This window comes from Anomaloglossus baeobatrachus, chromosome 6 (genome assembly GCF_048569485.1).
Source record: "Anomaloglossus baeobatrachus isolate aAnoBae1 chromosome 6, aAnoBae1.hap1, whole genome shotgun sequence".
In the NCBI taxonomy this organism is placed as follows: domain Eukaryota; kingdom Metazoa; phylum Chordata; class Amphibia; order Anura; family Aromobatidae; genus Anomaloglossus; species Anomaloglossus baeobatrachus.
The window spans coordinates 24,982,524-25,007,324 of NC_134358.1; the positions used below are offsets into that span (position 1 = coordinate 24,982,524).

Genomic DNA, 24,801 nt, shown 5'->3' on the forward strand with positions numbered 1-24,801 from the left:
ATATTTTCTGCACAAGCCCTATTCAGGATGCTCATAAAAGTCTCCCATTTGCTTTGTGTACTTTTATTACTTAGTACATCATCCCAGTTTATTGCACTAAGATCATCTCTCAACCGTTTAAAATTTGCTTTCCTGAAGTTTAGTGTCCTTGTAGCCCCTCTACTAGACATCTTACTAAAGAATACATGAAAACTTATTATTTTGTGATCACTATTCCCCAAGTAACCCCCAACTTGTATATTTGATATGCGGTCTAGCCTATTGGTTAGTACAAGGTCTAGTAGTGCTCCCCCTCTTGTGGGGTCCTGTACCATTTGTGAAAGGTAATTATCTTTCATTGTTATCAAAAATCTATTTCCTTTGCTGGAACTGCAAGTTTCTGTTCCCCAATTTATATCAGGATAGTTAAAGTCCCCCATAATAATTACCTCTCCGAGACTCGCTGCTTTATCAATTTGCTTTATGAGGAGATTCTCTACCTCTTCCATAATATTCGGCGTCTTATAACACACCCCTATCAGTATTTTATTATTCATTCTCCCCCCCCTTATCTCCACCCTCACATATGTTGTCACGCAGGATGGGTTTTAAGGATGATGTTACATATAGACACACACCTCCCCCTCGCTTATTTGTACGGTCATTCCTGAATAGGCTATAACCCTGTAAAGTAACAGCCCAGTCATAGCTCTCATCCAGCCATGTCTCTGATATCCCCACTATATCATAATTTTCTTCCAACAATATTAATTCTAATTCCTCTACCTTATTTGTGAGGCTTCGGGCATTAGTGTACATGCACGTTACGTATGACTCTGTACCTATATTCCTGCTTACTGTATTGACTGTCCTAACCCTTCCCCCCGTACCACCCGCAATTTCATTACTTGTGCCCTGGTCACTATCTGCACTACATTCCCCTTCTATAAAGTGAATACCCTCGCCCCCCATTCCTAGTTTAAACACTCCTCCAACCTTCTAGCCATTTTCTGCCCCAGTAGGGGGCAGTATTATGCCCCCTACTGTAGGACAGTAAGTAGGACAGTATTATATTGTCAGCTGTCAGAGGGGAATGTAATGAAGATATTATATTGTCAGCTGCCAGAGGGGCAAGTAAGAAGGTGTTATATTGCCAGCTGCCAGAGGGGGAAGTAAAAAGCTATTGTATTGTCTGCTGCCAAAGGGGAAAGTAATGTTTTTTAGAAGTAATCAGTCATACCACACCTAACTGCAGGATAGGTGTAAACTTACCAGTCTATGGGTGGTCCGATCACTGGACCCCCTACATCATTGAGTTCAGGGCTCTGAATCGCACTGAATGGAGCTGCTGTTTGTATCCTGGCATCAGAGGGTTAACTCTGCTCTCCGTGCCGTCCTGCGGCATCACATGTGCGGTGCGATGCTCTGCCGTACTCCTCGGGTACTCGACTTGTCATCGATCAGCGCTGTGTCCACATGGAGGGGTACAAGTCACAAATTTAATTGACTCAGATCTATCTCTACTGTCACAGTCGTTTGCAGCCCGTGTCCTGACTCCGGAGCTTCACATCAATGCCTGCTGTCTATAGACTCCGAGAGGTCACCCCCAACCCGCGGGGCCACCATGTGTAGGCAGGGAAGGGTCTGGCGGTATATTGAGTCACTTTTTCATCATTAAACGAATGGCCCTCTGCAGCTCGGTTCCATTTACTTTGGCGCGAGGAGCGGAGCGTTACTGATAAATATTTCATGTAATCCCTCATACAACAGTGATAAATATCAGACTGATACAGGTTATATTAGGCCCCCGCACGGAGACCACTGGCTTCATATATCAACCTATGGCAGCAACTATACCCGCAGATATCGACACAATGCGCCATTTTCTTCTGGGATATTCATTGTTGTCATTTTTGTATTCAGTGAAGGCAGATTTTTCCCATTTCTGAGATAACAAGTGGCAATTGGTGTTTATAAAATTCTATGGAGGTGGGAGGAGCTAGAGGTTCCCCTGAAATGACAGTTAGGCATTGTTCACATAGGGCGTTTTTGGTGCATTTTATTTCCTGACCAAAACCTGATCTTGTGGCAGAAGTCTCCTGGGGGGTCTCCTGGTGGTTTTCTGCACTTCTGTGATGGCCGGACCAGGTCCAGACCCACAGGGGTTCAAAAGTACCCAAGTGCCGGATCCAGACCTGGATGGACCTTGATCTGGCACTCAGTGAAAAAAAAAAGCAAGCGCACTATACTTTACCAGTCTACGGTGTTGCGCCTTCTACTTCCGGGGTTGCTCATAAGCCTCATGCATATTCTCTGCTTTCCCCGCCCATTGACATCTGTGATTGGTTGCAGTCAGACGCACCCCCAGCTTCTGTGACAGCATCTGGTTACCAGAAAAAAACAGTCCAGGATAAACCCCAGCTGGGTAAGAAGTGAATATACACCAGTAATTAGATAGAATTATAATTCAATTTTTATTCATAATTCATTTCATTTATATACAAGAACAGAAGAGCCACCTGGGGGGGGGGGCGCGATGAAACCAGATATAATAATTACAAATTGCATCCACCAATATAAAAGGAACAACCCTTTTGAAAAAGCGAGCGGCAAAATGTACGTCGGGGTGGCGGGACGCGTGGCCAGACTCTTCAACAGACGCCCCCTTTGAAAAAGTGAGCGGCAAAACGTACGTCGGGGTGGCGGGACGCGTGGCCACACTCTTCAACATGCCCATTGCATGAGGCCAATTAGCAGCCCGGGAAATGAAAGAGCGGAAGCGTACATCCACGCCGGTGATTCGGTAAGCATAGCACGCCTGCTCCAATCCCCTCTCCTTTCCACCACCATTTTTAAGTTCTGGCCAGAAACCCTGGATCAATTCCGGGCTGGAACCGGGATTTTTATTGACCCGCTATTCCAGGGTATCTGCGAGTCCGCCCATCACTAGGGTGAAAAACCAGGGTAAAACCGCTGAAAGGAATGGACATGTTCATTCTTTTAATAACGTAGCAGAAACCAGGCGGTTTACAAAACCGCCAGGAAAACAGCGCAGATATTTTGTGTCTGTGTGCATGAGATTTCAGTAATCTCATAGGCTTTGCTGGGACTGTGAGGTCAGCATTCTAATAGCATGGATTTGTATAAAACCACGGCAAAGACCATGCTAAAAATGGTGCAAAAATGCCCTGTGCGAACATAGCCTTACAGTTCTGTATAGAACTTTATGGTCACCAACTGTCATCTATATCAATAATGGATTCTCTTTATGCACTGGAGAAACATTTTACCTGTGAAGCAAGAATTTTGAGAATATATGATCAGTTAAGGAAAAGAAAGAAAGGACCCAAGAGCCACAATAAACGTGTATCCATATAGCTATTTATGCTACATGCTCTAAATACGTGGTGATTCTGTGGCACCCCTGAGGCTTCAGTCGCCACAGGGTACTGCATCTCACTAAGGGTACAGTACTCATCCTGGGTAAGGAAGAGGTTAATCGCTGGTGTTTCTGACATTCACAAACCACACACAGTCAGGTGCTTTCCCACTGGGATTGGCCTGGGGTAGACAGGGGGGTGGCCATCACGAGGTATGGGACTTTCCCGGTCACTGGGACAACCCCCTGGGGGGTGGGCACCACTTGGGGAAAAGGAAGGAGCATCTTCACACTCAGGGAGTTGGCCCCGAGAACAGTTTGGGGTGAGGAGCAGAGTTGGGACCTCGGTCCAGGCATCATCTTTGCACTTCTGGGAGCACCACAAGACCCGTGGCTTGGAGCAGGCACCTCAGCTCGGGCTCTCTGCAGCTACCGGGGATTCCAGGGTTTGTGGAGACTGCAGGAAACACCAGTAGACCGTTCCATCTTCCATTCATGGGATTGGAGGAACCCCGACCAGAAAGGACAGAAAGTGGGAACACCGATGGTAACCTCTGAATTATCCGGGATCGGATGGGACCCATCACGGCAGAGACCGGCACTCCAAGGGTGACAACCGGACTGTGAGTAAAAAGACCTTGAACCGCAACCACTGAGTCAGCCCTTCATTGCCGGCACTGGCGCCAACGATCACCACTACCACCCCTATCATCCTCCCTGGGGCCTGGCTCTACCTGTGGGGAGCTGAACCATCCCAGCTGCCACTCCATCCGCCCCAAAGTACAGCACCTGCAGCGGCGGCTAATCCCTGGCCGCACACCACAGGTGGCATCATGAGACAACAACTCTCAACATCCTCAACCCCTTCATCCTCCTCATCCCCATCCTCCATCCATTCCCTTTTTGTGGACACATCGGGGTCACGAAGCCGGGCAGAGGCACCCATGACATGCCCTGACCCTTCACCGGCCCGGTGACGAGTATTCCCCAAGGCCCCGATGGGTGCTTCAATTCCAGTTCTGGAAGAAATATAACTCCTTGCTCCCCCCCGTTTCATCGTTCTATATGACTGCTTATTCACACAACTCTCTTCATTGTAGTCTATAGAAGTTGTAGGGACAACTGTTCCCTCATTTTGGAAACGTTTCTTTTGGGACTCCAATATTCTATATCTCTATGTACTAGTACTATCTGCCTGTGAAGTCATAGCCTACAATGCAGTTTCACGTTTACAGAATTCTCCCAGCAACATCACCAAAGCCTGTGGCTCAAAGGATTAGCTACTGACTATATTTGTAAAAGGTTGTCGGTTCAAGTTCCCGGGGACACTCCAAAAAAGAAAAGAGAGAATTGCATTTGGAAAAAAATTGACAGTTTTGCAATTTTGTTTTATTTTTTAGTAACTTTATAGGAACAAAATAATCTGATTATTTCTTCACCTCTATAATACAGGTACATAGAAATACACTGCTGTGTTCAGATGTATCTCTATGTACCTGTATAATCTGCTTCTGTGTTCACTGCCTGCATTACAGGTCAAGTACATCAAATCCTCCAGTCTCCCTAAAGGGGGCTTTACACGCAACGACATCGCTAACGAGATGTCGTTGGGGTCACAGAATTTGTGACGCACATCCGGCGTCGTTAGCGACGTCGTTGCGTGTGAAACGCACGAACGACCGTTAACGATCAAAATTACTCACCTAATCGTTGATCGTTGAAGCGTTGTTCTAATCCCAAATATCGTTGCTGTTGCAGGACGCAGGTTGTTCGTTGTTCCTGCGGCAGCACACATCGCTACGTGTGACACCGCAGGAGCAAGCAGCAACACCGTACCTGCGGCTGCCGGCAATGAGGAAGGAAGGAAGGAGGTGGGAGGGATGTTTACGTCCCGCTCATCTCCGCCCCTCCGCTTCTCTTGGGCGGCCGCTTAGTGACGTCACTGTGACGCCGCACGAATCGCCCCCTTAGAAAGGAGGCGGTTCGCCGGACACAGCGACGTCGCTAGGAAGGTAAGTACGTGTGACGGGTGTAAGAGATGTTGTGCGCCACGGGCAGCGATGTGCCCATGACGCACAACCGACGCGGGCGAGTGCTTTCAGTCTGGGCTGTGGCTCCTTAATAAAGCTGCTGCCTACAGACAAGGAGTTCACATGTTTGAGCCATGGGGAGACCAGATAAGTGAATTGTTTATTTAATGTATCTGCATGCAGAGATATGCTGGACCCAGACCCGAGGAGGCGCTACCGAGCCATCGAGGAGAAGGGAGAGAAAGTCCCTGACTGCCGGGACAGCGAGACTGAGCCCTCAAATTGGGACAGTCATGCTGAATCCGGGAAATCTATGCTCACAAATAGTAGAACTTTCAGATTACGTCAAGATTCTGATTTGCCACTTTTGAAAATTGACGATCTTGCACTAAAGGATACAATCTAACCCAAATGAAGCAAATCTCTTGTTCCTTCCTTAGTCGTCCCCTCCCCCTCTTCTTTTAATTGCCGTCCTTTTCATACTCGATCCCTCTCCTCCGGCAGCTCCTCTGCCCCACCTGCCGTGCTCGGAGGCCTCTATTAAAGGTTCTGAGCAACATCTGTTTATTTTTCCATCTCCGTCCTCGTGCGCTCGGACTCACCGGCCCATCTGCTCTGTACACATTATAGCACCGTGTGATGAGCCTTGTGTGCAAGCGGCAATGGAGCCCGAGACCAGTCGCCACTATACGCACCAGAATCGCCGCAGACTTGTTGCATCTGCGGAGGAAATATTGGATTATGTGTTTTTGGATTTAAAATATTCCCGAAATTTAATTAAATATGTAAGAATAAAATAGATTTTCCCCCCTGTAGGGTTTTGGACTCTTCCTTTTCTATCCATTTTAGGCTCAGAGACGGAATCTTCGCCAGCAACACAAGTCATGTGGCCGGAGTGTTGCATACCGTAGCTACATTGCCGCATAATGCGAGTGAATGGGGTTGCATTGCAACAAATTCAGGTTGCAAGAAGAAAGTTGCAAAAAGCTGGAGTAATTTAGAATAAATGCAACTTGCTTGTTACTGTATCTGCCTCAATGCGACTCCATTCACTTGTGGATAAAGGGATTTGATACACTCCTGTTGGACGGGTGGTCAAGAAGGATGAAAGTGAAGGACTTGGCGTTCCAAAATAGATGCAAAAAGAATAGCATTAATTTATTTCAAATTATTCATTTTCTGTATATACAGTATTTTTACGTTTCGACCTGACAGGACTGGAAGCAGAGGAGTTACACGGAGGAGATATGTGACAGAGACGACATTGCCATGTGCCATTTGTGTTCAGCTTTCAAATGGAGTGGATGGAGGTCGCTGCTCCAATGAGCGCTTTCACCAATACGATATTTTTACGTTTCGGCCTAGAATCAGGCCTTCATCAGAAGAAAATTGCTGAGTATAGCAGGGAATATAGATTACAGCGCTAGCGATTAGGTATAAGTGTAAAACTGGAAAATCTTTACTCCCTAGCTCTGTAATGTATATTTCTTGCTATACTCCCCAATTTTTCTTCTGATGAAGGCCATAATGTAGGCTGAAACGTAAACATATTGTATTGGTGAAAACAGTTATTGAAGCAGCAACTAGCATTCACTGTATTTGGAAGCTGAACACAAATGGCACCCGGCAATGTTGTCTCTGTCATGTATCTGTCCGTATAGTTCTTCTGCTCTCCGTCTTACACTTATGCCCAATCCCTAGCGCTGTAATCTTTATTCCCTGCTATAGTCCGCAATTTTCTTCTGATGAAAGCCCGATTGTAGGCCGAAACGTAAACATATTATATTGCTGAAAGCCCTTTCTGGAGCAGCGACCTCCATCCTCTGTATTTGGAAGCTGAACACAAATGGCACCTGGCAGTGTTATCTCTGTCACGTATCTACTCCATATGGTTCCTCTGCTTTCCATCCTACAGTTATGCCTAATCCCTAGCGCTGCAATCTTTATTCCTTCAATACTCCCCAATTTGCCTCCAAATGATTCTTCTGCTCTCTGTGCTATACTTATGCCTTATTCCTAGCGCTATAATCTTTATTCCCTGATATACTTTTGCAGTTTTCTTCTGATGAAGGCCCCATTGTAGGCCGAAACGTAAAACTCTTGTTTTGTTGAAAGCCCTTATTGGAGCAGCGACCTCCATCTTCTGTATTTGGAAGATGAACACAAATGGCACCTGGCAGTGTCGTCTCTGTCACGTATCTACTCCATATGTTTCCTCTGCTTTCCATCCTACAGGTATGCCTAATCCCTAGCGCTGCAATCTTTATTCCTTCTATACTCCCCAGTATACCTCTGATGAAGGCCTGATTGTAGGCCAAAACATAAAACTATTGTATTGGTGAAAGCCCTTATTGGAGCAGCGACCTCCATCTATATTTAGAAGCTGAACACAAATGGCACCCTGCAATGTTGTTTCTGTCACGTATCTGCTCCGTATTCTTCTTCTGATTTCTGTCCTATACTTATGCCTTATTCCTAGCGCTGCAATCTTTATTCCCTGCTATACTTTGCAATTTTCTTCTGATGAAGACCCCATTGTAAGCCGAAACGTAAACATATTGTATTGATGAAAGCCCTTATTGCAGCAGCAACCTCCATCTTCTGTATTTGGAAGCTGAACACAAATGGCACCTGACAATGTCGCCTCTATCACGTATCTGCTCCTCATGATTCTTCTGCTCCCTGTCCTATACTTATGCCTAATTCCTAGCGCTATAATCTTTATTCCCTGATATACTTTTGCAGTTTTCTTCTGAAGAAGGCCCCATTGTAGGCTGAAACGTAAAACTATTGTATTGGTGAAACCCCTTATTGGAGCAGCGACCTCCATCTTCTATATTTGGAAGCTGAACACAAATGGCACCTGACAATGTCGCCTCTGTCACGTATCTGCTCCGTATGATCCCTCTGCTCTCTGTACTACAGTTATGCCTAATCCCTAGCTCTGCAATCGTTATTCCTTCTATACTCTCCAATTTGCCTCTGATGAAGGCCCCATTGTAGGCCGAAACGTAAACATATTGTATTGGTGAAAGCCCTTATTGGAGCAGCGACCTCCATCCTCTGTATTTGGAAGCTGAAGACAAGTGGACCTGACAATGTCGCCTCTATCACGTATCAGCCCTGTATGGTTCTTCCTCTCTCCGTCCTGTACGTTCTGCGAATTCACCCTTCTAAGTGTGGAATATAGGCTATCATGTATCGAAAGGTTCTGCAACCAACTAATATACCTGATTTTTGGGCCAAAACCTGAAGATCTCTGCTTGCTGGCAGTGACTGGTTGATGCAGATCTCTCCGTGCAGATTTTGCCCTTGGTATGATCCGAACCCAGGGCCCCAGAGGAACAGAGACACCTTGTCTGTCACCACGCTGCCCGTCCTATCCAAAACTGGATAACCCCTCTAAATATTATCCTCAGAAAAGGATGCAGCAGTGATGCAGCATTGCATTTGCACAATGGCACCCTAGATGCATTGGGTTCCCATTGCCCTTTGTTCACCCCTCCTGGCACAGGAGCAGATTTTGCACCAGGGGCACGAGACGCCCTAGTTTTCCTCCTTGCGTGTTACTTGCTGTGGTTCAGACAAGCCTGGGAGAGTTGGGGTTAAGGACGGTGGCGTATTTAGCCATAGCAACGCGGTGTAATGGATATATTTAGCAGCCCACAGGAGGGTGCACTGTGCACTGCAGTCCAGCAGGGATACGATGCACCGCATGGGCCCAGTTACTGTGTTACCATAGATACACATGGATGCGCCGCAGAGAGCGAGGGCCGCGCATTGTGGTCAGCACCGGGGAATCGCCAGCATCTTACACTTCTGTATCTTTATGCTTTAGTTTATGAAGTGGAAATAAGCCGCCCCCTCCACAACCGCCGCGGCCCCCTCCTCAACCGCCGCGGCCCCCTCCACAACCGGCGCGGCCCCCTCCACAACCGCCGTGGCCCCCTCCACAACCGCCGCGGCCCCCTCCACAACCGCCGCGGCCCCCTCCACAACCGCCGCGGCCCCAAAGAAAAAAGCTGTTTATTCAGGAGCACCGCCCCGAAAGGTAATGTGCCTACGTGCAGCCGTCTCTGCTGATCGGAAGCTCAGTGCCCAGACATTGCTGAAGACTAAGAGAAGGCTGCCATCAGAGCGTCAGCTTGTGGAACCACAAGTCCCTGCAGAGACCCGAGAGTTAGAGGTTACTTGTCTATGACATCTAGATATGTCTTTACGAAGTGAAATCACTATGCAAGTACATTACACTGCTAATCCTTTACAGGTCCTGTATTATACTCCAGAGCTGCACTCACTATTCTGCTGGTGCAGTCACTGTGTACATACATTACATTACTGATCCTGAGTTACCTCCTGTATTACACTCCAGAGCTGTACTCACTATTCTGCTGCTGCAGTCACTGTGTACATACATTACATTACTGATCCTGAGTTACCTCCTGTATTACACTCCAGAGCTGCACTCACTATTCTGCTGCTGCAGTCACTGTGTACATACATTACATTACTGATCCTGAGTTACAGCCTGTATTATACTCCAGAGCTGCACTCACTATTCTGCTGGTGCAGTCACTGTGTACATACATTACATTACTGATCCTGAGTTACCTCCTGTATTATACTCCAGAGCTGCACTCACTATTCTGCTGCTGCAGTCACTGTGTACATACATTACATTACTGATCCTGAGTTACCTCCTGTATTATACTGCGGAGCTGCACTCACTATTCTGCTGGTGCAGTCACTATGTACATACATTACATTACTGATCCTGAGTTACGTCTTGTATTATACTCCAGAGCTGCACTCACTATTCTGCTGGTGGAGTCAGTGTGTTCATACATTACATTACTGATCCTGAGTTACATCCTGTATTATACTGCAGAGCTGCACTCACTATTCTGCTGGCGCAGTCACTGTGTACATACATTACATTACTGATCCTGAGTTACATCCTGTATTATACTGCAGAGCTGCACTCACTATTCTGCTGGCACAGTCATTGTGTATACATTATATTGCTTATCTATATTTCCTGTATCATTTATCAGGCGTTACTTCTCTGGGCAATGAGGGTATTTTGATCATCATAGTCTTGACCTTTCTTCAGTGGAAACAGTTGGTCAGCGTTCAGACCAGCATCATTCACGTTCATCATTCACGTTATCCTATGTATGATAGGAATACTTCTTTATCCTATATACTGTGAGGTCACTCATATGACACATCACACATCTATGGAGTCTGATATGTTCAATGTTTTGTAATAAGTTCTTTGATTTTTAGATTTTCAAATTATTTTTATTAAACCTTAACTTCATTTCACCCATCCTTGAAGCGTGAAGGAGAGGCGAGCGTGGAGGGGGTGCTGAATCAGCTCGTCCTGGAACACCTGCAGCTGGCTCCTCTACAGTGGGGTGAGTGACACTTCCTTGGTTATTTTTACCTTTATGAATGGTAGGAAACCTGAATTATATAACCCTGTGAGCCTTTATGAGTTTCTAGGTTCTTTTCAAAAGTGCTAAACTCCCTAATGGAAAACCATCTTCACCCATGTGTGCTGGAGGAGTTTAGTTCAATAGTTGATTATTCAATGTTACTTGTTTTCTAGTTCATTTCAACTCAATCAACGTGGTAGAGTTTGTACTGTTATATACAACTGTATTTTCTTTTGACATGTCATATTGTAGACCACTTGTAGTTTATTATAAGTCACTGAATTGTTGTAATGGGCACCATGTGTGCCCTGTTGTTGCTCATTGTGAGGGGGGGAAGACTGGCCATTATTATACATTATCAATATATTATACAAATCTTTATCTCCCTAATAGAAAACCACCTTCACCCATGTGTGCTGGAGGAATTTAGTTCAATATCTGATTCTTCAATGTTATGTGTTTTGCTAGTTTTCATTTTAAGTCATTCAATGTGGCAGAGTGTCTACTGTTTTATGCAAGTGTATTTCCTTTTGACATGTCATACTGTAGACCACCTGTAGCTTATTATATGTCACTGAAGTGTTGTAATTGACACCATGTGTGCCCCGTTGTTGCTAGTTGTGAGGGGGGAAGACCGATCATTATAATATAATTTCAATATGTTATACAAATCTTTATTTCCCTAATGGAAAACCACCTTCACCCATGTGTGCTGGAGTAGTTTAGTTCAATAGCTGATTATTCATGTTACTTATTTTCTTTTTTTCATGATAACTGGATCAACATGCCAGAGTTTCTACTGTTTTATGCAAGTGTATTTTCTTTTGACATGTCATACTGTAGACCACCTGTAGCTTATTATAAGTCACTGAATTGTTGTAATGGGCACCATGTGTGCCCCGTTGTTGCTCATTGTGAGGGGGGGAAGACCGGCCATTATTATACATTTTCAATATGTTTTACAAATCTTTATTTCCCTAATGGAAAACCACCTTCACCCATGTGTGCTGGAGGAATTTAGTTCAATATCTGATTCTTCAATGTTATGTGTTTTGCTAGTTTTCATTTTAAGTCATTCAATGTGGCAGAGTGTCTACTGTTTTATGCAAGTTTATTTCCTTTTGACATGTCATACTGTAGACCACCTGTAGCTTATTATATGTCACTGAAGTGTTGTAATTGACACCATGTGTGCCCCGTTGTTGCTAGTTGTGAGGGGGGAAGACCGATCATTATAATATAATTTCAATATGTTATACAAATCTTTATCTCCCTAATCGAAAACCACCTTCACCCATGTGTGCTGGAGGAGTTTAGTTCAATAGCTGATTATTCAATGTTACTTATTTTCTTTTTTTCATGATAACTGGATCAACATGGCAGAGTTTCTACTATTTTATACAACTGTATTTTCTTTTGACATGTCATATTATAGACCACCTGTAGTTTATTATAAGTCACTGAATTGTTGTAATGGGCACCATGTGTGCCCCGTTGTTGCTCATTGTGAGGGGGGAAGACCGGCCATTATTATACATTATCAATATGTTATACAAATCTTTATCTCCTTAATGGAAAACCACCTTCACCCATGTGTTGTGGAGGAGTTCACCAATGTGTGTTGGAGGAGTTTAGTTCAATAGCTGATTATTCATATTATTTATTTTCTTTTTTCATTTTAACTGGATCAACATGGCAGAGTGTCTACTGTTTTATGCAAGTGTATTTCCTTTTGACATGCAATACTGTAGACTACTTGTAGCTTATTATGTCACTGAATTGTTGTAATGGGCACCATGTGTGCCCCGTTGTTGCTCATTGTGAGGGGGGAAGACTGGCGATTATTATACATTATCAATATGTTATACAAATCTTTATCTCCTTAATAGAAAACCACCTTCACCCATGTGTGCTGGAGGAGTTTAGTTCAATAGCTAATTATTCAATGTTACTTGTATTTTTTTTTTTTAAAGTTTTCTCTAGCCTTGAGTACTTATATGAATAGTCACTTGTGGCAGAGTTTGATCTTTATCTGAAGTCGATTGATTACTCTATTAACCTATATAGTGTGCTGAACACTAGGTTACAGGGAGCCCATTTCTTTTTAGTAAAAAGAATTATAACAATAATAGCAAACAGTCCTCTATAGTAGTCAGGCAGTAAAACCAGATGGCCTAGCTCCTGGGACTTTTTCCTTGGTTGGAAATTCTTCAGATGAGAACGCGTGATTGAGTTCCTCTTGGTTTTCTCCATCACTCCATGTCCTCGACATCTACTACTTTTTCCATTCATAAAATGGTTTACCGACATTCTCTTACAGATCCCATTGCTGCATCTTAACCCCCATCGTAAAGTTCTCGGAGCAAAGTTCATTCTATTCCCAGCACGGAGGAATGAGACTTCCCCTGTTTTTAGCTGATCTGGCCTGATCCGCCCCGTGTCCTAGAATCCTCCGCTAATGACATCCTAATTGTTTCCTTGATGATTATATTCTTACAAAGCATTAACAGCGGTTTGTAATCCTGAACTCCATTATGAAGCTATTATGAATAATTAACCGTACTGTAAAGAAACGCTTGATGTGGAAACCGCCGAGCGCGCTGCCGCTACAGCCAGAGGAAGAGCGTAGCCGTAATGTGCGAGGGTTAGCGAGGGGCGTGCGAGCACCAGGACATCAAATTTTGCTACATGGTGGAGTCGTCCGCACAAAAATAGCTGAGCATATTTTTCTTTTTTTATACTGTGATGATCTCCGTATACAGATTACTAAAGTCATAGAGCTTTCTATTCCCATTTGTATTTGACTATTTCTGGTTTCAAAGTCCTCATCAGTTCTAGAAATGAAAACCAAGACTTGTGTGAGACAGGACCATACCTTGAATATGGAAGAGTTGTGTGGGACAGGACCATACCTTGAATCTGGAAGAGTTGTGTGGGACAGGACCATACCATAGTCGAGAATCATATAGTCTGTAGGAGCTATGTGGGGCAAGACTGTACCATAGTCTGGAAGAGTTGTGTGGGACATGACCTTACCATAGTCTGGAAGAGTTGTGTGGGACATGACCATACCGTAGTCTGGAAGAGTTGTGTGGGATATGATCATACCGTAGTCTTGAAGAGTTTTGTGAGAAAGGTCCATACCATAGTCTGGAAGATTTGTGTGGGACATGACCATACCATAGTCTGGAAGAGTTGTATGGGATAGGTATAAACTGTAGTCTGGAAGAGTTGTGTGGGATAGGACCATACTGTAGTCTGGAAAAGTTGTGTGGGAAAGGACCATACTGTAGTCTGGAAGAGTTGTGTGGGACAGGACCATACTGTAGTCTGGAAGAGTTGTGTGGGAAAGGACCATACTGTAGTTTGGAAGAGTTGTGTGGGACAAGACCATACTGAAGTCTGGAAGAGTTGTGTGGGACAGGGCCATACTGTAGTTTGGAAAAGTTGTGTGGGACAAGACCATACTGAAGTCTGGAAGAGTTGTGCGGGACATGACCATACTGTAGTCTGGAAGAGTTGTGTGGGACAGGACCTTACTGTAGTCTGAAAGAGTTCTGTGAGACAGGACCATACCGTAGTCTAGAAGAGTTTTATGGGACAGGTTCAAACTGTAGTCTGGAAGAGTTGTGTGGGACAAGACCATACTGAAGTCTGGAAGAGTTGTGTGGGACATGACTGTGGAGACACGAGGCTCAGTGGGTGCTCTCGTCCACTAAAACCCGCCGCCTTTAGAAAGACAGCGTGGCTCAGGGCTCATCCCAACTGAACGCCGGCCTCCTTAACCGTGGGCATAACACTACTCAGACAACACAGGGTGAGGGAACCACAATAATTAGACTTTATTGGATCCCCAAACAATTAACGGCACATAACACATAACCAGCAAAACACACAAATGTAACAGGCAACAGAGTCTCACCCTTCCGCTGGCTCACCAGGGATTTAGAATGTCCATGCCTCAGAGGTTCCAGGGCTATTTACTCAAATCCAGCAGCACCCCGCTTTTGGCGGGCACCCACCGAGAAAAGAATAATGCCAGATTTAGGAAGCTGTGTGAGGTCTGCAAAGTCTGTAACAGGTGACTGAACTGTCCCAACCTGAGTGTCCTCCTTAGGTAGTCCTGGTATGATGTTACAATCCTGGCAGCCGGGGTCGAAATCCCTAGGCTGTGGATATGGTCTCCAACCGGAACCGGAGCCCCTAGATTGAAGCCATAAGATATCCTGATCCTCTAGTCAGCTCCAAAGAGCTTAGACTGAATCCATCAGCATCCATCAACCTTCATCAACCCTGGTGGCTTAAAGAAGTCCCTTTTATAGCCATAACCTTCCCTTAGGATAAACTGCGTCCTCATCGATTGGTTGGACAAGATTGCTTCTCCCATTGGATGAATATCAAGCTGCATGGATAATGTTAATTTAAATGATGTGCATAGAAAGACTCAGTATATCTACATGGAGTCGGCAAGTCACCGACTAGACAATGGCTACTAAGGTAATTACATTATCAATACACAACTACAATACAATGATTACTGGAAAAGTCTGGAGAGCAATAGCTAAGCAAACATGACTTAGCACACATAAGAACAATAGTCTGGCTGAATGTTAAGAAACTTTAACCCATGAGAGTCCATGTCGTCACAATGACCATACTGTAGTCTCGAAGAGTTGTGTGGGACAGGTCCATATCGTAGTCTGGAAGAGTTGTGTGGGAAAAGACCATACCGTAGTCTGGAAGAGTTGTGTGGGACAGGACCATACCATAGTCTGGAAGAGTTGTGTGGGAAAAGACCATACCGTAGTCTGGAAGAGTTGTGTGGGAGAGGACCATACTGTAGTCTGGAAGAGTTGTGTGGGACAGGACCATACTGTAGTCTGGAAGAGTTGTGTGGGACAGGACCATATCGTAGTCTGGAAGAGTTGTGTGGGAAAAGACCATACCGTAGTCTGGAAGAGTTGTGTGGGACAGGACCATACCATAGTCTGGAAGAGTTGTGTGGGAAAAGACCATACCGTAGTCTGGAAGAGTTGTGTGGGAGAGGACCATACTGTAGTCTGGAAGAGTTGTGTGGGAGAGGACCATACTGTAGTCTGGAAGAGTTGTGTGGGACAGGACCATACCATAGTCTGGAAGAGGTGTGTGGGACAAGACCATACTGTAGTCTGGAAGAGTTGTGTGGGACAGGACCATACCGAAGTCTGGAAGAGTTGTGTGGGACAGGACCATACCGAAGTCTGGAAGAGTTGTGTGGGACAGGACCATACCATAGTCTGGAAGAGTTGTGTGGGACAGGACCATACCGTAGTCTGGAAGAGTTGTGTGGGACAGGACCTTACTGTAGCCTGGAAGAGTTGTGGTCAAGTCCATTTTGTGTAGACTACTGAGGTTTGCTCCATTGAGTTAAGAGAGAGCGCGAGCGATGTCCTTCCTTATTTTTCCACTTTGTTCATCATATCCAGTTATGTGGTGTGTGTACAGTGTGTATTTACTGCATGTGTGTATTGATGTACAGTATGTACTCTTGTGCTATGAATGCACATATTTATGTATGTTATGTGTGTATATATGTCCAGTATATAGCCACCTCCATGTGTCTTTCAGTATTCTGTCTCGGATACACATCTCTCAGTCTGAAGTCAGATTTCCGCCCTCATTTTTCACCTCTCATTACTAGTGATGAGATCTCTGATCGGTTCTTGGACATCCAAGTGGAATTGTTTATTGACCTGGGCCTGGACTGGATGAGCGGTGGATCCCTCTCATGGTCCATGTTGACCCTGGTCCTGTCGCTCTCCTCGCCCGCGTCTGTCACTTGCTCCGCGGCAGATCCTTCCTGCGTAATCCGCCTCGTTTTCCAGCAGACAGCTTGTATTCTGCTCTCCGCTCCTCTCGTCATGATGACTCTCGAAGACATTTTCTAAAAAAAGGAAGGAAGAAAAAAAAATTTGCAATTGATGTTGGTGACAGCGATGTGAGATGGATCATTCCTGTAATCTTCTGGAAATGCAGGACGGTGATATCCGCACTGACTTTGCTTTCGCTCGCGCTCATTCATTCTTAATGTCAGTCTCACTTTATGGCGATATTCTCTGAATGGCTGACGGGGAAAATCACATGAATCCGTAGAATGAGTTTGGGCTGAATGTAACAAACCAATTTACTAGGAAATGTGTCTGCGAAAGACATTTGCAACATTTTCTGCTTCAGTACGAGTTCTTCTGTAACTATACTGGTATACGGTAAAGTTGTGGCTTCCTCTTGTCACCACTAGGGGGCTCTCTGTCCTATTTTCGCCCCCCTCGTATTGCATACATACTTAGGGTATAAACAAACGTACCTTACAGAATGTATCTAGTTCTGCTGAGAACACACATGTGGACTGAGTAATTGTATTAAAGGGGTCAGGGATTAAAAAAAAAAATCAAACTGTGTTTTACTCACCCTCTCCCGGTCCAGCGCGGAGTCTCCACTGCTGCACCTGGTTCTGTTATTGATGTTGCATCGACATCGCTACAGCCAATCATCAAGCTCAGCGTCTCTGAACGGAACAGCAACTCATTGCGGGCAGAGCCGCTGAGCTCAGCGCCAGACCTGGGGAGGTCGAGTAAAGCACAGTTTACAACCTTCAGGTGGGGGACAGGAACTTTGTAAAAATCAGAAACTCTTTTAATACAATAGCAATTCATATTTACCAATTCACCGGGGCGGCTGTCACACTGCTCCCGCGGCCTCTCATTCTTCTTCCCGGGCCATTCATTAGGCTCATACATATTAACTGCTTCTCCCACCTACCGGCGTCTGTGATTGGTTGCAGTCAGGTGAGCCCCCCCACACTAAGTGACAGCATGTCTGAGGCTTCCAATCACAGACGCCGGGGGGCGGGTCTATATTGTACTGTGAAATAAAGTAAAAAATTGGCATAGGATGTCCCCATATTATGATGCCCAGCACAGATAAAGCCGGACAGCTGGAGGCTGGTATAATTAGGCTGGGGATACCCATGGTTATTGGGTGTCCCCTAGCCTGAAAATATCTGCCTGCAGCCCACGGAATTGCCACATACATTAGATGTAACTGTCCCAGCACTTTGCCCGACTCTTCAGGGTAATAATGAGTTAATAGCAGCCCACAGCAGCCACTAAGTCTTAGATTAGTGATGGCAGGCATCTATGAGACATCCCTTATCACTAATCTGTAAGTGAAAGCAAATAAACACAAACACCCAAAAAATCCTTTACTTGAAATAAAAGACAAAAAAACATACTCTTTCACCCCTTTATTAACCCCCCCTGCAGCTCCAACGTAATTCGCACGAGGTCCCACGATGCTTCCACCACTGTTACATCTGAACCTTACAGCAGGCGCCATAGCACATGACCACCCGCTGTGAGGTTCAGGCAGAAACTGAAGTGAGCCACGCGATCAGCGGTGACGTCACTCAGGTTAGCCGTGGCCACAGCTGGAGTCTCCACCTGTGACCGCAAATCACCTGAGTGTCATCACCGCTGATCGTGCGGCTCAATTCAGTTGCTGCCTGGAGCTCACAGCGGGCAGTGCGTTTTTTTTGGGGCCAAAAACATACATCTTTATGGTCACCAGCGTGCGCACATAGCCTTAAGCGGGCTTTACACGCTACGACATCGCTAATGCGGAGTCGTTGGGGTCACGGAATTCGTGACGCACATCCGGCCGCATTAGCGATGCCGTTGCGTGTGACATCGATTAGCGATTTTGCATCGTTGCAAAACAGTGAAAAATTGCTAATCGGCGACACGGGGGTCCATTCCCAATTATCGTTACTTCAGCAGTAACGAGGTTGTTCCTCGTTCCTGCGGCATCACACATCGCTGCGTGTGACGCCGCAGGAGCGAGGAACGTCTCCCTACCTGCCTCCCGGCCGCTATGCGGAAGGAAGGAGGTGGGCGGGATGTTACGTCCCGCTCATCTTCGCCCCTCCGCTGCGATTGGGCGGCGGTTCAGTGACGTCGCTGTGACGCCGCACGGACCGCCCCCTTAGAAAGGAGGCGGTTCGCCGGTCACAGCGACGTCGCCGGACAGGTAAGTATGTGTGACGGCTCTGGGCGATGTTGTGCGCCACGGGCAGCGATATGCCCGTGTCGCGCAACAGATGGGGGCGGGTACGCACACTAGCGATATCGGGACCGATATCGCAGTGTGTAAAGTAGCCTTTAGAGTATGTGGACACAGTGCGATCACATTTTTTACTGCTTCTTTAGTACAGTTTTGTCACAATCCTGCATGCAAATCCTTATGTGGGGATAGTTAGTAAGAATCTTGAAGTTTTGTGCACATGGTGCTTTTCTTCCCTTGCAGATTTGGTGCAGAAATATATCTGCAGCATGTCCATTCTTTTAGCGTTTTTGCAGCGTTTTTTCCATTCCAGCTTGCACAGAAAACCCATTGGAAAATAACGTGGCAAAATCGCAGCAAAGAAGCACTTTTTTTTTCCTTTTGTTGTACAGATTTGGTGGAGAAATACTTGCACCAAATACTCAGCGAGCACACACAGCCTTAGTATGGGGGTATGACGAGGCCCCTTGTAGCTCAGGCCCAGATCTCTGGCTCTCTCTTGTTGACTGGAAGCAGTCCAGTTTCTGTACTCACTCTGTGGGTGGATCTCCATTAGGCTGCACTCTGTTGATCCCACCGCTGCCACCAGTTGTGATGGGTTCCTTCTCCCATATCACACAATCAACGGAGCGAAAGATGGCTGTACAATCCAAAGAGCATTTATTCCAAGCAAATCAAATGGTCCATAAAATAATCCACAAAACACAGGGTAAAAGTAGTAAAGAAACATGATTATAGTCCAGTAATGGGATAAATGTCCAGGTCTCTCTGAGGAGCCGCAGCTTTTCCCTCAGAGGTTCAATCCTGCTTCTTCTCTCTTGTAAGTCTCACCCAGAATGATAAATCCCCCAGGTAAGCAGAGAGTTTAGGTGGATCCTAGGCCCCCCTCCCCCCCAGACTTAGGGACAGGAACACTACAGGGGGTGATTACTTACAGACAATACAATGTACACACAAGCAATACAAATAATGGACAGTGAACCAAGCGTAAAATACAAACCTACACAACATGATACACAGTACACCACTCCTCCATACAGATCTTCTCCAGATCTTTCGGGTCATTCCTCCATACAGATCTTCTCCAGATCTTTCGGGTCATTCTTCCATACAGATCTTCTCCAGATCTTTCGGGTCATTCTTCCATACAGATCTTCTCCAGATCTTTCGGGTCACTCCTCCATACAGATCTTCTCCAGATCTTTCGGGTCATTCTTCCATACAGATCTTCTCCAGATCTTTCAGGTCACTCCTCCATACAGATCTTCTCCAGATCTTTCGGGTCATTCTTCCATACAGATCTTCTCCAGATCTTTCGGGTCATTCTTCCATACAGATCTTCTCCAGATCTTTCGGGTCACTCCTCCATACAGATCTTCTCCAGATCTTTCGGGTCATTCTTCCATACAGATCTTCTCCAGATCTTTCGGGTCATTCCTCCATACAGATCTTCTCCAGATCTTTCGGGTCACTCCTCCATACAGATCTTCTCCAGATCTTTCGGGTCATTCTTCCATACAGATCTTCTCCAGATCTTTCGAGTCACTCCTCCATAACATCTCCCTCCTTTTTAATAAGAAACACGAATATAGTCCAGTAATGGGATAAATTTCCAGGTCTCTCTAAGGAGCCGCATCTTTTCCCTCAGAGATTCAATCCTGCTTCTTCTCTCTTGTACGTCTCACCCAGAATGACAATGGTAAGCAGAGAGTTTAGGTGGATCCTAGGCCCCCTACCCCCCCAGACTTAGGGACAGGAACACTACAGGGGGGATTACCTACAAAAAATACAATGTACACACAAGCAATACAAATAATGGACAGTGAACCAAAGTAAAATACGAACCTACACAACATGATACACAGTACACCATATCCCACCATCACAGGGGGAAATCTGCAGCAAAAACGCTGAAAGAATTGACATCCAGGAGACATAAATCTGCAAAGAGAAAATAAGCAACGTGTGCAGGAGACTTCAGGATCCTCATTAATTTCGCTGCCATCAGGAAAACACGACAACAATGCTGCGTGTGCAGACATTAACAAATATAGATCCGCGAAAGCGGAGAACCCCTTTAATAGTTGTGGCTGGACCACTTATGCACCAGTAAGGCTGCTTTCACACATCCGTTTTTTGCCGTCAAGCACAATCCCGCGAAAAAATGGATCCGTCGCATCAGTTTTTTGATGAATCCGTTGTGATACTGAGCATGCGCAGTTCAAAAAAACCGGAACCGTCGTTGGATTACGTCATATGCCGGATGACGACGGATCCGGCGCCCATAGGCTTCCATTATACAAAATGCCGGATGGCGCCGGGTCCGACGTGGTCCGGTTTTTTGCCGGAGACAGAAAACCCTGCATGCTGCGTCCTTTCCGGCAGCGGGACGAAGACATTTTGCCGGATATGGAGGACGCTGCATGCAACGCAAGGCCATCCAACACAATCCGGCGCTAATACAAGTCTATGGGGAACAAAATGGATCAGACGCCAGATGCACTTTATTTGCAATCGCCGGATTGTGCCGGACGGCGAAAAACAGATGTGTGAAAGCAGCCTAATGGAGGCATACAGGCAACTCAAAATCTATGGAGCGACATCAGGATCCGATCCTTATCTTCTCCCAGGAATGCCCCCCCCCCCCGGGTGTCTTTTGATTAGTCATTTTACGTTGCAGTATATTCTTTGAAGGTGGAGAGCTTCTTTAGTATTATCCTTATATTGTATGGGGGGGGGGCGCGTACATCCGCTGCTCGGTGCATGGACAGATCTTACTCCTTTTTCTTCTATCTGTCATTATCGATCACCGGCCACCATTCATATCTGGTAAACTCTCCCTCACAATCATATTTCAGATATGCTGGATATTGGGGAATCTGATTATTGTCTCCCGGCTGCAGAAAGAAATAATATTGCTTTGTTTTTCACTTGCAGAAAGTTTTTGTAATATCTGTCTGTATTTATCCATTTTCTACACCCCATTAGTAAAATCTGAATTATTAGAGGACTCTGTAAGCATAACGCGCTAGCTTGATCCTTCTTTTCTTTATTTTCCATTTATTTTTATTTTTTTCAAGTTACCGGATCTGGAACATTAGCTGGAATTCCTCCTCCATACAGATCTTCTCCAGATCTTTCAGGTCACTCCTCCATACAGATCTTCTCCAGATTTTTCAGGTCACTGCTCCATACAGATCTTCTCCACATCTTTCAGGTCACTCCTCCATACAGATCTTCTCCAGATCTTTCAGGTCACTCCTCCATACAGATCTTCTCCAGATCTTTCAGGTCACTCCTCCATACAGATCTTCTCCAGATCTTTCAGGTCACTCCTCTATACAGATTTTCTCCAGATCTTTCAGGTCACTCCTCCATACAGATCTTCTCCAGATCTTTCAGGTCACTCCTCTATACAGATCTTCTTCAGATCTTTCAGGTCACTCCTCCAAACAGATCTTCTCCAGATCCTTCAGGTCACTCCTCCATACAGATCTTCTTCAGATCTTTCAGGTCACTCCTCTATACAGATCTTCTTCAGATCTTTCAGGTCACTCCTCCATACAGATCTTCTCCAGATCTTTCAGGTCACTCCTCCATACAGATCTTCTCCAGATCTTTCAGGTCACTCCTCCATACAGATCTTCTCCAGATCTTTCAGGTCACTCCTCTATACAGATTTTCTCCAGATCTTTCAGGTCACTCCTCCATACAGATCTTCTCCAGATCTTTCAGGTCACTCCTCTATACAGATCTTCTTCAGATCTTTCAGGTCACTCCTCCATACAGATCTTCTCCAGATCTTTCAGGTCACTCCTCCATACAGATCTTCTTCAGATCTTTCAGGTCACTCCTCCATACAGATCTTCTCCAGATCTTTCAGGTCACTCCTCTATACAGATTTTCTCCAGATCTTTCAGGTCACTCCTCCATACAGATCTTCTCCAGATCTTTCAGGTCACTCCTCTATACAGATTTTCTCCAGATCTTTCAGGTCACTCCTCCATACAGATCTTCTCCAGATCTTTCAGGTCACTCCTCTATACAGATCTTCTTCAGATCTTTCAGGTCACTCCTCCAAACAGATCTTCTCCAGATCCTTCAGGTCACTCCTCCATACAGATCTTCTTCAGATCTTTCAGGTCACTCCTCTATACAGATCTTTTTCAGATCTTTCAGGTCACTCCTCCATACAGATCTTCTCCAGATCTTTCAGGTCACTCCTCCATACAGATCTTCTCCAGATCTTTCAGGTCACTCCTCCATACAGATCTTCTCCAGATCTTTCAGGTCACTCCTCCATACAGATCTTCTCCAGATCTTTCAGGTCACTCCTCTATACAGATTTTCTCCAGATCTTTCAGGTCACTCCTCCATACAGATCTTCTCCAGATCTTTCAGGTCACTCCTCTATACAGATCTTCTTCAGATCTTTCAGGTCACTCCTCCATACAGATCTTCTCCAGATCTTTCAGGTCACTCCTCCATACAGATCTTCTTCAGATCTTTCAGGTCACTCCTCCATACAGATCTTCTCCAGATCTTTCAGGTCACTCCTCCATACAGATCTCCAGATCTTTCAGGTCACTCCTCCATACAGATCTTCTCCAGATCTTTCGGGTCATTCTTCCATACAGATCTTCTCCAGATCTTTCAGGTCACTCCTCCATACAGATCTTCTCCAGATCTTTCAGGTCACTCCTCTATACAGATTTTCTCCAGATCTTTCAGGTCACTCCTCCATACAGATCTTCTCCAGATCTTTCAGGTCACTCCTCTATACAGATCTTCTTCAGATCTTTCAGGTCACTCCTCCATACAGATCTTCTCCAGATCTTTCAGGTCACTCCTCCATACAGATCTTCTCCAGATCTTTCAGGTCACTCCTCTATACAGATTTTCTCCAGATCTTTCAGGTCACTCCTCCATACAGATCTTCTCCAGATCTTTCAGGTCACTCCTCTATACAGATCTTCTTCAGATCTTTCAGGTCACTCCTCCAAACAGATCTTCTCCAGATCCTTCAGGTCACTCCTCCATACAGATCTTCTTCAGATCTTTCAGGTCACTCCTCTATACAGATCTTTTTCAGATCTTTCAGGTCACTCCTCCATACAGATCTTCTCCAGATCTTTCAGGTCACTCCTCCATACAGATCTTCTCCAGATCTTTCAGGTCACTCCTCCATACAGATCTTCTCCAGATCTTTCAGGTCACTCCTCCATACAGATCTTCTCCAGATCTTTCAGGTCACTCCTCTATACAGATTTTCTCCAGATCTTTCAGGTCACTCCTCCATACAGATCTTCTCCAGATCTTTCAGGTCACTCCTCTATACAGATCTTCTTCAGATCTTTCAGGTCACTCCTCCATACAGATCTTCTCCAGATCTTTCATGTCACTCCTCCATACAGATCTTCTTCAGATCTTTCAGGTCACTCCTCCATACAGATCTTCTCCAGATCTTTCAGGTCACTCCTCCATACAGATCTCCAGATCTTTCAGGTCACTCCTCCATACAGATCTTCTCCAGATCTTTCGGGTCATTCTTCCATACAGATCTTCTCCAGATCTTTCAGGTCACTCCTCCATACAGATCTTCTCCAGATCTTTCAGGTCACTCCTCTATACAGATTTTCTCCAGATCTTTCAGGTCACTCCTCCATACAGATCTTCTCCAGATCTTTCAGGTCACTCCTCTATACAGATCTTCTTCAGATCTTTCAGGTCACTCCTCCATACAGATCTTCTCCAGATCTTTCAGGTCACTCCTCCATACAGATCTTCTCCAGATCTTTCAGGTCACTCCTCCATACAGATCTTCTCCAGATCTTTCAGGTCACTCCTCCATACAGATCTTCTCCGAATCTTTCGG

At 45.4% G+C, this 24,801-nt stretch overlaps 1 protein-coding gene across 1 annotated transcript in view; it reads left to right on the forward strand.

The window, feature by feature from the left end:
* Nucleotides 1–24,801, forward strand: part of TRAPPC9 (trafficking protein particle complex subunit 9) — a 707,343-nt gene that overhangs the window by 366,806 nt on the left and 315,736 nt on the right. Inside the window, exon 21 of the mRNA XM_075352837.1 lies at nt 10,717–10,808. Within this exon, the coding sequence (XP_075208952.1) occupies nt 10,717–10,808 (92 nt within the window). The remainder of the gene's footprint in view (nt 1–10,716; nt 10,809–24,801) is intronic.